At 42.3% G+C, this 15,220-nt stretch overlaps 1 protein-coding gene across 4 annotated transcripts in view; it reads left to right on the forward strand.

The window, feature by feature from the left end:
* ITPK1 (inositol-tetrakisphosphate 1-kinase) overlaps positions 1 to 15,220 on the forward strand; it is a 140,829-nt gene that overhangs the window by 116,220 nt on the left and 9,389 nt on the right. For 3 of the 4 annotated variants that reach the window (XM_053944750.1, XM_053944748.1, XM_053944749.1), the window contains 6 exons: positions 3,517 to 3,615; positions 5,510 to 5,550; positions 9,048 to 9,213; positions 10,772 to 10,839; positions 10,957 to 11,025; positions 12,307 to 12,469. In XM_053944750.1, the coding sequence (XP_053800725.1) occupies positions 3,517 to 3,615; positions 5,510 to 5,550; positions 9,048 to 9,213; positions 10,772 to 10,839; positions 10,957 to 11,025; positions 12,307 to 12,469 (606 nt within the window). The remainder of the gene's footprint in view (positions 1 to 3,516; positions 3,616 to 5,509; positions 5,551 to 9,047; positions 9,214 to 10,771; positions 10,840 to 10,956; positions 11,026 to 12,306; positions 12,470 to 15,220) is intronic. The other variant, XM_053944751.1, reaches the window with a different exon arrangement.

Raw genomic sequence — 15,220 nt, forward strand, 5'->3', positions numbered from 1 at the left:
TCTTTCCTTGTTGCTGTTAAGTTGGCACTTCTGGACCTGACAAGGTTCACCTGGAGTTGTGGCCATATTTCAAAGGCAGGACTCTGAGAGACAACCAGGTGCTTAGAAAATAAAGAAATACCATTCTCTAAATGTGCACTGTAGCAGTGTACAGAATCTTAATTCACAGCAGTCTGTAGACTTATGGACAGACTTTTCCTGCTGATATCTTCGGTCCAGCACAGGCTGCATGAAGGAAGATAGGGTTAGTAATTGTGGTCATCTGTTTATTGTGTGATGCAGTGTATGCACCCAAAGGGAGGGAGGAAGTGCCGGATTTTTAGTTTCAGATCCAAAGTGAAAAGATCAGAAACTGAATACATAATAATCTCTTGGGATTTTAGGTCACTTGTGCATAGCCAAGGGTGGAAGATGAGGCAGAATTTTTTCCAAACTTGATGTTTTAGAAGAGGACTCTTCCACTCAGCAGCACAGCACAGAGCTGACTACTGATGGTAGAAAAGCAACAGCACCAGCTCTGTGCACAGGTTCTGGGTTATATCAGGTCTGTGTCCTGACAGAGTCACTTCTGCTAGGGGGTGTATGGCCAGTGCAGCTGCACAGGAGGGGTGACATGGCTGTGGCCTCATGCTGTAGTAGTTCTCAGACTGCTTTTATTAAAGTGCTTTGTTCACACTGGGCTCTCAGGTGCAAATGAGAATAGTGCTTGGTTTTTGACTGGAGGGTTAGGCTGGAGCATCAATACAAAGGGTCAGCAGTGGAGCCAGAATCATGATGCCCTTCTCATCTCTCAACTGTTATGTTTACTTGTTTGTGAATATTTTTTGGCAATGGTTTCCCATGGTGTCTTGTCACTGCTGGGTTGCAAAGAAGTGGTGACAGTGCCAAGAGTCCAGCACCTGACCACAGCTCAGTAAGTCCACAGTAAAGCAGCTTACTCAGCAGGAGGGGAGGGAAGGCTCAGTGTACCACTGGGGGTCATGTGCACTATGTGGGTCGCATGGCGTAGTGCCAAGCTGGTGTAAATCAGTATTGAATTGACTCTCAGCCATTGAGTGAGGAGGTGTGCAGAGACTGCTGTCACTCTGATAGCGGGAGCTGGATGATGAGAGAAAGCTTTAGCATGTGTTTGACGCCCTGGGAAGGAGGAGAGAATGATTGCTGGAGGACTTTTTATTTTAACCTGCAGCTATCTTAAGGATTTCAGTGTGTGCAGTTAAACTCAGAGCAGCATTTTTCTAGCTGTAGGCTCTACTGAAATCTTGTGTTGAGTGAGGATTCATTTGTCCTCAGGTCTGGCTGTGAATTAATGGTCTGTTTTAGAGATCTCAGTGGGCTAGAATTGCCTTCTTGATAGAGAAAATGCCAGTGTTATGCAAACTCAGCAGGAGCACTTTGAGATGCTAAGAGTCTTCCTTGCTACTTTTTGTTGATCCAGGTGGTCCTTTCTAAGTACAAAATCAAAGAAATTACTGTTTGCCCCTTCCTTCATCTCCCCATGCAAGTGTCATGTAGTCAGCAGGAACACTGGATCCTCCCTGTCTCCCTTTCCTGTTTGCATGAGAAACAGAGGGAAGCGAGATGGAACCACACGTTCCTCTGCATCTGCACTCTGAAGGCAAAAGTTATTTGTGAGCCTTCAGCATGTGGGTGGGAGAGCTGCCAAGCCAAAGCTGTTCCCAAGTATCTGTAAACTAAATCTTATTCCCTAAATTCATCCAACTAAGGAACTTTCACTCTGGCAAAGGCTTGTAAATATTACAGTACCTGTCACTTTTGGATGCTGCTTTCTGTTTTCATAGCAGCAAATTGAAAGCTTTGAAATCTGGGATGTTTCGTTTAGTTTTGTAGAGGTTGACCTCAAAGCATCAATCTTTCTGCTCCTTTTAGAATCTATGAAAATAGCCTTTTCTCAGAAAACTTCTAGCAGTGTCAACACTGCTAATGAACAGAGTTCTCAGATATTCCAAAAGTTTGAGGATGTATTGAGATATGTGTACCAAAAGATGGTTTTGTTTCTCTGTTACTTTCAGTGATTCAGTTTTCTTTATATATATATACTTACAATGAAGTGAAAAGTATTAATCCAAACAATGTTTATAAAGTGATTTATGAATGCATGTCTGTCTCAGAGTTATGTTTAGCTTTGCTGGGGTTTTAGTTCACATGTACTTTTTAGTTTCTGCACCATCTGCACAGCATGGCCTCCACTTGTTTCAATTCAGCCATGCTTTGCTTATATTTAAGGCAAGTTGCTGGTTGATATAAACCTGTGACTTGAGTTTGCCAGATGCAGTTGCTCCCACCATTTGTGCTTGTCTCCAGTTGCTTCTTGGAGGAAGGTGTCATCCTTTTTCTCTTGAAATAAGTCTGAAAAGCGAGTCTTGGCAGACCTGTTCTGAATTGTGCTCAGTACCGTGCAGCTCAAGTTATAACTCATTTGTGGCTCCCAAGTTAACCTGACCACAGCTCAAACTCCGTTAAAGTAGTACTTTTTTAAGGCTGTGCTCACTGAGGAGGTAATTTAATTAGTCATTCATACTTGTGTGATGTCCTTGATTTGACTTAGTCAATGTTGTCAACGTGCACAGAGCTTGTCTGAAAACCTGCAGCCCTGCTGACCTGTCTCAGAGCTGTGGCTGAAGCCAAGGTTCTCTGTACACTTCAGATTGCAACCCAGCCCTCTTAAGTGATTTATGTGCAAGTCCTATGAGTCCTACAGTGGTTTCTGCCTTTCCTGCTGCATTCCCAGGGGAATCTCAGCTCTCCTACAGTGAACAGGAAGTGCATCCTAGAGCAAGTCAACTTACTGAGTCACTAAGAGGGCTGGTTTTTGACTCCAGCCTTCCCATAACCCCATGTGAACAAGCACAACATTGGCAGAAACACTCTGGAGCAGACCTGCTCCATTAAATTTTACCATGGTTCCCATGATTCTTCTCTTGCTTGCTGAGCAGTCTTGACATGGTGATGTCTAAACAGTGCTCTGGTTGGCTTTGCCAGACCAAATGAACCAACTGCTTTCATGGCAGAGCCATCCCAGAGAACAGCAGAATGTTCTGGCACCTTGTCTGAAGTAAATACACACTGGAATCTGCCACCTGAGAACCCCTACAGGAGATATGGCTTTGTGAGACTGCCTCTTCTAGTCACATATGCAGACCACTCTGTTTTTTGTAAAATGCTTTAGAAAATTATGCTCGAAGGCATAAAAAGATCCCAGTTGCTTTTCACTTCACTGGCTAAGTCTTGTGCGGTGTGTTCCTAAGCAGGTGATCATTTTTTGCTGCCTGTGAAAATACTGGCTTTATATTGCCATTTAGATTGTATGAAAATTGAGCCTTTCATCTTCTGAAATGTTTCCAGAAACCCAAATTCAGGCCTGGCTTACAGTCCCTTTGGGTGCTTTAATATAAGCTGACTATTAAGAAGCAGTTAGTATGGAGAGAGCTGGTAATGATGCAGCTGAGGAGCTAAACTCCTCATCTTCATTTGAGTCTTTTTATTTTCTTGCAGATGAGAGGATCTGTTCACCACCCTTTATGGAGCTGACAAGTGCCTGTGGAGAAGATACCTTGAAGCTTATAGAGAAGAATGGACTGGCATTCCCATTCAGTATGTACATTAGATTTTCTCTGGTACTTCTAGTGGGTTCTAAATACTGCACATGCACCCCCTCAAAACATAGCCAACATTGTAGGAGTGTGGATTTCACTGCCAAAAGTGTCAAGGGTATTAAAACTTTCCTGAAACAAATGCTCTGAGGCAGTCTGCTTGGAATGTAGAGCAAACCCCCTCCCTATCAGCTTTTACTTTGCCCTTTATTGCTATTCCTTACTTTCAGCACCTCGCTACAGGAAACATGAATTCCTGGGAAATGCTAATAGTTCTAACAAAGTTAGCCTCTTGCCCTGAACTTGTACAAGATGTTTCTCCTGCCAGCTGCATTCATTTTTTTCTTGAGAAAATCACTGCCTTGCTGATTGTCCTCTTTTTTCACCCCCCTCTCCCTTCCCTGGTCCATGGTACAAATATAATCTTAGAGGGTAAAAAAAAAGGGTTAACACAGATAACAGACTCCAAGGGCCCACAGCTCAAACAGCTGCTATGAACTGTTTGTGCTTTTTAGCAAGTTTCATTGCGGGGCTTGTGCTTGACTGGGTTCCTTTATTTGATTCCTTGCAGTATAAAGTGAGCAGGATCGTTAGTCGGTGTTTGTTCCCTTGGTGCTTGCCTCATTTGTAAGGTTCAGAGGTAAAGTCGTGTGGAAAAAGCATGTTTTGTCCTCCCTGCCACCGCTGTCCCAAATGAGGCAGGTCTCCTGAAGATAGGTTGTGAAGCAGTACTTTAAATTCCATTGAATGGCTTTGCCCTCCTCTTCACATTGTGCCCTCAGTGCAGACTCACTAGTCCTCAGTAGTCAGCAGCATATATTCAGGAGGTCTGAATCAAACCCACTAAAGGATGATGAAACTACAAAATAGCACTGAAAATTAATACACCTTGATATTCTGGGAGTGTTTTTTTCATTTTCCTGTCTCTGTTTTTATTTTTTCTTAAAAATGGTCCAGCTCTCCAGAGCACATGTCTGTGACACATCATAAACCATTTTGTAAAATTTCAAGTTACCAAGTTATTTTGGACTCTAGTGCAGGTTATCTCTTTCATAGCTCCCTGTCATCTTGCCTGGTAATTTGATTCTTCCAACAACCTGCAAAGAAGTCTTGTCCTATCCACCCCCTCACTACTTGCAAGTTTTCATCTCCTCTCCTTAACACATAAGTAACATCAGCCTTAGTCATTGTGTGGACCCTAGGGTCTTCAGCTCTTCTCTGGCCTCATAGTAGAAGGAGCATGTTGTTTCTTTCCTCTTACTGGTTTTACTCCTCCTCTTAATCAGGATGGAAGTGAGAATCAGGATATACAGAGCAGATAAATGAGAGGGAGAAAGAAAAACTGCTAGGCTTTCTGCCTCTTTCTGTCCTCCTCTATGATTGCCTGTGAAAAATAACTTATATCTTAGTTTGGTTCAGCCCACTACATTTTCTGCTCTTCCCTGAAAACAGGGAGGTAAGAAAATAAGTTGGTTTTGACTGTGTCCCAGTGCCTTTGTTTTAAGGTCAGAGGTGTTTTGTGGTACCTGTAAAGTAGCTCTAGCCTCAGAAAAAAATTACATAGTTGTGAAAATGCTCTCTGAGTAGACAGGATGGCAATCCTAATACTAGTACTAACTTCTTAGCTGATGCTTTGCAACTCTGTCCAGTCCTAATAAAGATCTGTGCTTGCACCTTAGTTACAGGGAGGAATTGAGAGAGTAGAGCTTGGAGCAAGCCAAGCTTTGCAATGATTGAGGACACTGTTCAAGCAGAGACTGTCACTGGTGTCTGTTACAGTCAATGCCTTGGTCTGGTGGACTCCAGTGTTTGCATGTGTGGGTGGGAACAGCATTATAAAGGGTTTGTGAGTTCTGTTTCAGTGGTGAATTGTCTTTTCTTTTTTATTTACCCAGTTTGTAAAACCAGAGTGGCCCATGGAACCAACTCTCATGAGGTGAGTTAAAAATTTTTGAAGTATTATTCACCTGCTTCCAGTCATGTCCTATCCCCCACTCCCCCTGTGGTGGTTTGGCTGGTGATTTCCAATCCTGTAGTGGGTAGGAAGAGGGCTGTGCCTAAACAACCTATCTTCCCCACCCCTCCCTCATGTTTAATTGCACCATTATTTTTTCAAAAATCTGAAATGAAGTTAAATATGACTTGAACCTCCCATCATGCAAGCTATTTGTAGCAGTTTCTACCTTCCATCATACTGTTGCTTCTAGCAGTTTGTAGTCTCCAGTCAGCTTTGTCCAAGAAATCTCCTTCAGTCGCTCCTTTGGTAAGAGGTCACTAAATAAAGTTTCTGTCCCAGAAAATTACTTTTCCAATATGTATGTGATACAGATGAGAAGTGGGTTTGTGCTTCAGATGGAGCAGCTGTCTCCTTTCCTTGAGGGTGAAGCGAGTAACAAATAGAGATGGTTTCCAGGCAGTGTTCAGTTGTAATAACACAGTGGGATCTGTGGGGAGAACAGGACTGGTAGAACTTATCTGCCTTCCTGTAAGGCAATTGCAGCTAAAATGGTTGTATATTCCCGGAATGAGTGCATTACCTATGAGATTAGCTTCCTCTAAATTTAAGTGAGTTGAGTCCTGTTTTAATTCTTTTCCATTTGTGCTTCCTGCCTTCCTGCTTACTTCAGATCAGTTTTGAGAGTCCAGCCCGTGCTGCTGGCTCTCCTCACTCCTGGCTTCCTTTGTTAACAACGTGGCCATCAGGTTTCCCAGCTGCTCTTTGAAACGTGCACTATGAGACATTGCTGCAATGTCTCCGAGAACTGAAGACCCTCAAGTAAATTGTAAATCTAGATGAGCAGAATGGCTGTGGCTGAAATCTTGACTGACCAGCACTTCCTTTTAAAAATGCAGTGAGATTTTTTAGGCAGGCTTTACCTTGGCTTATTTCACAAGCCAACAGTCCTGTTAGTTTGCTGGAGCAGCTGCTATAAATTTTTGCTGTCATTCCTGAGAACACTTGGGTACTGGATTGTTAATGAATTTAAGACTCCAATTTTCCTGCTGATTTTTCTGTCAAGAGTTCCTCTGCAACTACAAACTGAAACACATGAACCTCTCAGTACTTGTCCAGTTAGGCTTGGACTTTATTCCCTTGGTGAATCTTTCTTTGATCTTCTTTTATACAGTGCAGACACATCTAAGCCTCCTGCCAGAGCAAAAATTAGACTAAAATACAGCCATAGTCTGCAGTTTATCACAGGAACTTATGACGAGAGCTTAGGAGGACCCCTGGAAAAAAGCCTGAAGTCTTGCATAGTACTTTACATAGTAGTAGCAGTAGTCACTTTTGGAGTTGCTGAGTTCTCAGGGCTGATCCAAAGCTATATTTATGATCAGAGTGGAACTGTTTTGGAATTGCTTATGGTCAATAATTACAAAGGAAGCATAGGATAAATACCTGCTTATAGCACAATGTGTCTAAAAGATGGAGCATAGGTCTAGAAGCAAGAAATTGTTGTCTGTTTTATTAATGACTTCTTGTCTGGCTTTTGGTAAATCACGTCACTTTTTGTAGATATATTTCCAATGCAGGGCTGACACTGAAATTAGAGCACTGACCAGAAGCCTGTTTTTCTTCATAAAATGCCTGTTAAGAAAGTTCAAGTACTGGCTAACAGGGACAGCTGAAGGTGCAGGCTTGAGTTTAAGTTTGGTGCATGAGTTTGGGTTTTGTGTGTGAGTTCACCAGATGAGGCTGGCAGACTCCACTTTTCTCTTGTGAGTACATGTTGTGCAAGCTGAGGTGGTGTCACCCTTTCTGTGGGGTCCCTAGTTCTACATGTCCTCTGCACTAGCAGTGGCCTCAGCAGCTCAGCACTTGACTCCCAGTTTGCCAGCACCATTTGTTAAACTTGAACAGAAATGATGGCTGGAAGTTGTGCTTCCTGGCTGCCAGTGGGTCAGAACATAACTAACCTTTGGTAAAGCTGCCATGAGAGACCCATAGCCTGAAGAAATGTATCCGGATTTTTTTCTGAGCATTTGAGCAGACAAGAAGGAAAAGGCCGAGAATCACTATGTTTTGTGAGACTGAATTCCTTATGGACATTGTCAGTAAAAATTCTTGGTGCAAATGTTTTGTTTTGCCTTCAAAAGAGCTCTGTATTTATAATGAGAAATGCTATTTGGAAATTATGATATCAAGTATTGTACCCACGTTACTGCCAGACACAGCAGGTCTGTGCTAGATGACAAAGAGCAAGTGCACCCTGCAAGCAAATTCTTGGAGCTCTATTCATGCATGTTAAAAACCATGAGACATCGCAGTGAACCGGCATAACGCAACACCACGGGATTTATATGGCTTATATGGGCTGTGTGCTAGTCCATGGGGCTGCCAGCACAGAGCTTTGCAGAACAGAGGCTTCACATAGCTTCCAATAGCCTAGGTCAGTGCTAAGCTATCTGAGAAGATAAACTCTGGCTTTCCACACTTCTGAAATAGACTGAACCTATTCATCTTATGTTTATTTGTGGGAATTAATTAGCTAAGAGTGGAAGAGAATACTACAGGAACAGCACAGTTCTTGCCAGTGTGATGTTGTAGACGCTATAATGCCAACAATCCACACAAGAGGAGGAAGAGAACAATGTTTCTTGCCACCAGTAAGAGACAAATGAGGTGTGATGTTGTTGCTGTGAATCATCTTGATGGATGATTCTGTCTGTTAAAGAAATTTCCTGCACACGTTGTTACCACTCGCAAATTCACTCTGTGCTGTGTAATAGAGACAGCGAGAGTGTCAGCTGCAAGAAGGTATTGAATGCATCCATTGACTTGAACATAGAAAATGTTAATCTACTGAGTTATTGTGCATGTGTACAGTTATTTGATCATTCATAAGGCCCAATAAATGCTTTCCTTTTCAGCATATTTATTCCAGTGCCTTCAAGAGGACTATATGTTTAGAGTAATGGGGTGAAACCAAGCAGGAAAATGGATAGGCCAGCATTTGTTAGTAGTAAGAACTACTAGAGTCTGAGAAATGTCCTCTGGTGTGGGTGAAGCCCTGGTGTTTAGTCTGTTGCAACTTGGTTGAAGCAAATCAGGGAAATAGAACTGTGGGGAAGAATTCTTGTAGTTAGTGCACAGAGCTGTTCTTTGTGTTGTTCTCATGATACAGGCTTGTATTCAATACAAACTTGTTGTCTCTGTTGGTCAGATGTTTTATCTCTTTGTTGTACCTGCAGTTGCATTAGTTTCCTAACTAAAGGCAGCAACTGAAATTGCAAAGTGCTGTGAAGAAAATGTTGATTGAAAATGAAAGCTTCACTGCCAGTAGTGTTTGCAGAGCTGTGTGTCAGTTAAGTGAAACACAATGAAATAGAGCAAGATGCAGAAAAGGAGATGTTCCTCTTGTTGCTTGTCAGGTGTGGGTAAGCATGAAATTATTGCCAGCCTTTTGCACAACCATGTGTGTGTGTTTCCAGATGGCGATCATCTTCAACCAGGAAGGTCTCAAAGCTGTTCGCCCCCCTTGTGTCATTCAGAGCTTCATCAATCACAATGCTGTGCTCTATAAAGTTTTTGTGGTCGGGGAATCTTACACTGTGGTGAAAAGACCATCTTTAAAGAACTTCTCTGCAGGCATCTCAGGTACGTTGTACTGATTTAAAAGAAAATGTCTGTTCTTGCAGCCTCAGCAGGAAACATCTCCAAAGAAAATATCTGTGAAAAAACTGCTGAAGTGAAGGCAGCTGGTTTGGACATACCATGTTTCCTCTTATGTATTATTTCAATAGAAAGGGAGATAACTCACCTGCTCTGTAATACATACAAATGGCATTCATATAGTAAATATTTATGCAATGGTAACCTGAGTCTTACCTGTTAGACACTGCTTTATGTCATGTGGAAAGGAGGAGAGGGAGAGAAGTTCTCTCCTTTCGCAGTAAGTTAATGTGTCATTTGTTCCGGAATTTGTTTATAAATGTGCTTTGGAGAGAATTTCCTGGATTCCATCATTTCAGCACTTCCTCTCCCTATTTTTACCTTGAATATGTGTGTGTTTTAAATTAAAGATCACTTGTGCTCTCCCCTAAATGAGCTTCCCTTTTCATGTCAGGCCCAGTGTTGAAAATCTTGGTGGGAAGTGTCCTTTGGTTTGTAGATATCAGTTCTGTTGGGGAGAAGGTGGAATGGATTTGTCAGTGAGGAGAATGATTCTTCTGTATGTCATTAGACAGCAATACTTGAAGCGTTTTCGTTAAAGATTACTTAGATTTCCTTTATGGAAAAAAGCTCCTTTCCAGAGAACTGCATTCTATGCCCACTAAGAGCATAAAAAATTAGCAGCACATAGATGGGAGCAAGCATGATCTGGTAGCAACTGAACAAATCCAGGAGGTGAGGATGGGGTCAAACTAAAGGAGATGAATGAACAAATGCCAGTTTTTGTCATTTTTCTTAGTGTTTTTGGCTAATCCTAGTATCTCCATGTATGCTCACTACTGCATTTCACACACCAGTATGTATTTTGTTAATATAGGCATAGTAGGATGCTGGTAGAACTTCCTGTCTGTAGCTGTGTGTGCCTGTATTTACATTTAGGTCTGGTCTATGTCCTGATCAAATTAAGTAGGCCAGAATCTGTGTTCATATAAACTGTTAGGATAGTGACTTCTGTCGCCTCAGAGTGTCTCCTGCATTCCAGTGGTGTCTCAAAAAGAAGGACAGGTCCTGGCCACAAAATGTATTGCTTTCTGCCATGGTCACAGTGCCCTGCCCAGGTTCCCAGGGCTCTCAGTGTACCCTGGGTGCTACTGGCCTACCACCTGCAGTGATTGCAGCTTCTCTCTTCTGTCACACACCTTCCCCTTGGACCTGTCCCTTTGAGTATAGCACATTAGTAAAAATTAACTTCATTATCTGACTGAACTTAGTTAATTTGCTGTGGTGAAGGAAGGAAAACAGATTTCTGTTTACCCAGTGCATGGTTCTGTTTATCTGTGGTCCGAGAACCGTGGGTTATCTGTCTGTGGGTCCCTGCCTGTGCAGGCAGCCAAGTGCCAGCAGGCACCCCCTGTGGGTGGGGTGGATGGTTGAGACCAGGATGAGATTCATGGGGCTGCACTGCCACCTACTGTTCTTTACGCTATTCCTTTGGAAATTAAAATCTGGTATAAAGTTATTTACAGCCTGTTTTTAATTGCAGACAGAGAATCAATATTTTTCAACAGTCACAATGTTTCCAAACCAGAGTCCTCATCTGTCCTAACAGCGGTAAGTACACTTGGTCTTTTTCCCTCTAGTGCAGCTGGAAACCTATCTAATCCTTTCTTATAGAAGTGTTAGTAGCTAGTGACTCTCTTTCATAAGCTGTCTGCTTCTGTGTTGCAGGCTGAGGTCTGTTTGGTACCACGAACCAGCATGACTGTGTCCCCCTCTGGTTTTCCTTACCGAGCTCCGGTGAGGAAGAACTTGTAGCAGGGATGTGCTGCTTCCCAAACTACCCAGAGCTAATCTAGGCAAAGGGAAGAAGGAGGTTCTAAATGCAAACACCTGGCTTTTTACTGTCTAGAGAGATTAATAAGCATAAATCATTCTTCTAGGACTCAGTTCTGTGAGGAAAGACAAACGGTGAAAATTAAAGCATAGAAATTGTGTTGGCACAAGGCCACAGAGGGCCAGTAGTTTGCCATGTGAGCATGCCCGAGCTGTGACCATGGGACCATTCCTGGATGTCCTTCAAGACCAGCAGTACCAGCACACTGCACAGTTTCATGCTAGCATTACCAGTCCTTGTAATAAGATTTGGATATATGAATCTTAACAAGTTCTTGGGCACTTGGCTACTGAGAAAGTCACTTTACAGCACTGGGTCCTTTCAATCTCTTGAGTCTTGGGATTCTTTTCTGTTTCACAAGCTCTGCTGGGGACTAGTTTTGTATTTGATTTTGAATTTTGTGTGCAACACTGGTAGGCATGCTAAATATTGAAACTGTAGTTATGCTAGTCATAAATCCTTTTGTGGTTGTGTTGAGGGAGAAGCCATTACTAAAAATTTACTTTCAGACTTAGAGAGTCCTGTGGTTTACCTGCCATCTCATTAATACAAATATGTATTCCAGTCATACTTCTGTAGGCATAACAGCATACTTCTGCTGTGTAACATGTTGTTTAAAAAGCAAAGAAGAGTGCATCCTCCAACCATAAGTAACCTAAGTCACTCATTTTAATAAATACTTACAAAATAATTTGAACCCACATAAAAGGTATGCTCTGCCCTTAAGATATCAGCTGAGTTGTATTGTATGACTCAGATTAAACTAACAGCAGGAGTCTGTCCTGTCAGCCCTTTAACAGAGACCTTGACCTACACTGAAATAATGATAGCCAGAGCTTTTGCAGCACAGGGTTAAATATGCCACCTGTATATGTTTTTTAAGGTATAGATCTAGTACTTAAAATAATGAGTCTGATGCTCCATTCATTCCTACACTGCTTTGCTTCTATAGCTGCACCAGTGTGAAGAGGAAGAACTAGATGCTTTAGAGCAGATGAATTTCCAATTTTGGAAGGATTTTGAATTATGAAAGTAGTTTCTCTTTGGTATCTTTCTCGGTTTCATGACACTGGTTCTCTGCAATTAGATTTGGTGGATATGCACCTGGAAACTTCTGAAAATCAATCTTTCCATTAAAAAGGCTGTTTCAGAGTCCCTTAGTAATGTGTCTTTTTCCATTTCAGCTGGATAAAATCGAAGGAGTATTTGAGCGGCCAAATGACGACGTCATCCGGGAAATCTCTAAAGCGCTGCGGCAAGCTCTGGGAGTTTCCCTCTTTGGAATTGATATCATCATTAACAACCAGACTGGGCAGCATGCAGTAATTGATATAAATGCATTCCCAGGTAAGAAAGGCCTTTCCACTCCTGCTTTGTGGAGCAAGTTTTAACTGCTGTTGTCTCATATCATTGCTTCCCAGGCTGGGGGTGGGACAGCAGCAACCAAATAGTTCTGAGATCAAATACAGGTCAATCTGGGAAGGGAAGAACCCTAATCTAGATATGGAATTTGCATCTGAAGTATCAGCTCTTAGGAGATATGGTCAAATTTTAGTGGCCAATTGTAACATAGCAATTGTGCCCTCCTGTGCAAAGGGAAACTCAAGAACTGCAGTGTGGGACTGTGTGCTGGGACCTACTCTTTCTAGGCCTAGCCCTCATTCTGAAATGTAAAGAATACTAGATTCTATTTTAGGAAAGCCTTCAAAGATTACTTTTTTTTTGTTTGTTTGTTTTTTGAGACTCTGAGCCATTAAAAAAAATGAGGGGGTGGAAACAACTAGCTGTTCCCTTGAAAATTTCTTCCTGTGCAAATTGATTCCCTACAAAAAGACATTTGTGCACAAAAGCAATACCAGGAGTCGGAAAATGATAAAATTGTAGGTGCACAGAAGTTGCTGTAGGGAGTTAGTGTCCTTGCAGGTTCTCATAATGTGTCCTGGAGTAAAAGGATGGATTAGACCAGAAATGTAGAAATGGGTAAATTTGTCCTCCACCTTTTTTAGTGCAACATATGTCTTGGAAACAACTAAACAAGCTTCTTGATCATCAGAATTGTTAAAAGGAGCTGTAAGTGTGAATAAGGGTGAGGCAGTAATGGTCTGTCACTTGTGCTAAATTCAGTAGTCTAACCCAGGGAAAGAACAGATCATCCCATTTGGTGCTGTTTTGCAGGGTGCTTTTCTCTCTAAGAATCTCCTCTCATTACCTGAATGGGGGTGTTTGTTTCCAGAGACTTACACAGGCTGTTGTGTAGTTTCTTTAACCTGTCATTGAAAACTAAGTTTTCAATATGGCTGTGGTGTCTTTATATCTAGAGGTCTTGTCCTGAGCTCCCAATCTCTTCAGTTTTTCAGATCAGGTCCTCATTCCTACTGCCCTGTAGTGCCTTGTCTGTCTCTCTCCACAGTGAGTGGCTTCCTCTTAAAACTCAGCTCTGCTATTCTCAGGTCACTTCCCAGCATGGTTCTACCACATGGTGTTATGCAATTTGCAGACCTATGAAAACACTCTTCTGCCCAGGGCAGTGAAACAACCTAAATCGGGTGTTAGATGGAATCATATCAGTTTTATTAGTAGGATTATATTTCAGACAGTGGGTCTTGAATTCAGTGATAGAGGACATTTTCTGCAGTCCTGTATCCCACATTTTGGTTTGGCGCTTCATGTTTTCGGTTTTGGGTGGTTTTTTTTCAAGTATTATTTTGGATTTAGTACTTTGCACATACTGAAATTATCCTTTTCTTGAAATACTGAAAAGTCCACATTGGGGAACAGCAATGTGGCAAGCATATATTTAGACAGGACCAATGTCTTCTTGTCACTTAAGTTTGCAGAAATGCTCTGCTGTATTTCTACCCTAAGGCAGTAGTTTTCAATATTCAGCCTAAGTCCTGCATTTCAGCCTGCACAGTAATTGGTCTTTGAAGGGACTTTGAATTAATAGTGTTTTAGTCCTTGCAGGAGGCTTGAGAACACAGGGAAGTTTCTCATGCACTGATCTACATTGTGTCTCACACAGCTGGTTTTTTGGTGGTGAACGTGTGGATTGTGATGGTAACTACTGACTTTATCACTGTGGGATAGGCTGAAGACTAGTTGGAGAAAAACTAGAGGATAGCAGCAGGGCTCAGACATACAGAAGAGAAGGAAGGGGAGAGAAAAACTGGCTTCAAATTTGTAAAAATGTAGCAGAATTGAGATGAGCTCTGTTCTCAAGGTCTGCTGAGGTCAGAGAAGAAGCAATGGGGTAAAATGCAATAGAAGCAAAGTTACATCTCAGCACAGAATACTCTGTTGCTCAAAAGCATGTTCAGCAGAAGTAACTGTATTTCCCTCCAAGGGCCTGTATGATTAAAAGCCGAAGAGTTACAATGACTGACTTCATTGTTTGAGCCAGCACCTTGCTAGTGAGAAGTTCAAACTCAACCCACCACAACAGAGTCACCAGTGGGCTGCATCAGCAGTGGGATCTCCCTGTTCCTGGCTCAGTGCAGTCCCAGGAAGTGTCCTTCCTTGCTCTTCTTCCTCAAATCATCAAAGCCTTCAAGAGTTGCAGTAGAGCCAAACTGGAGCCAGCCCTCCTGGACATTATCTCTGCACCACTGCTCTGAAAAGGGGAGGGGAAGAGATGCCCTTTAAAGAGTATTCACAGCCTCTTTCATGGAACTCAAGCCATGGCTTGGGGCCAAGCCTGACCAAAGCCTTATCCAGAGGTTTGCTGCCTTTCTTGCGTGCTGTCTTCCATGTTTACTGGGCTTGAAGCTCGTTTGAACCTGCCACTCCATGGATGTCATCTGAGATGAGTTTAATGACAGAATTGAGAGAGGTGTACCTGTAGGAGGATGTTGTCTGTTATCTGCTCCATTAGTACTGGCAACTCTTTAAAAAGATTTTAAAGATAAATGTTTGAAAGGCCTATTGTGTGTTTTGTTACGTGGGAAACTACTGGTACTATATTTAGCAGTGGTTACCAGCTGAGCTATTGAACTGTAGGCACAGTCATGTAGCCTGTGGGAGTTATGTTTGTCTGACCTGAGATAAGTGGGAGAAAAGGTTCCACGTAACCTGCCGTCCTGTGGTTGTGGCTGAGTTCAC

This window comes from Vidua chalybeata, chromosome 6 (assembly GCF_026979565.1).
Source record: "Vidua chalybeata isolate OUT-0048 chromosome 6, bVidCha1 merged haplotype, whole genome shotgun sequence".
In the NCBI taxonomy this organism is placed as follows: Eukaryota; Metazoa; Chordata; class Aves; order Passeriformes; family Viduidae; genus Vidua; species Vidua chalybeata.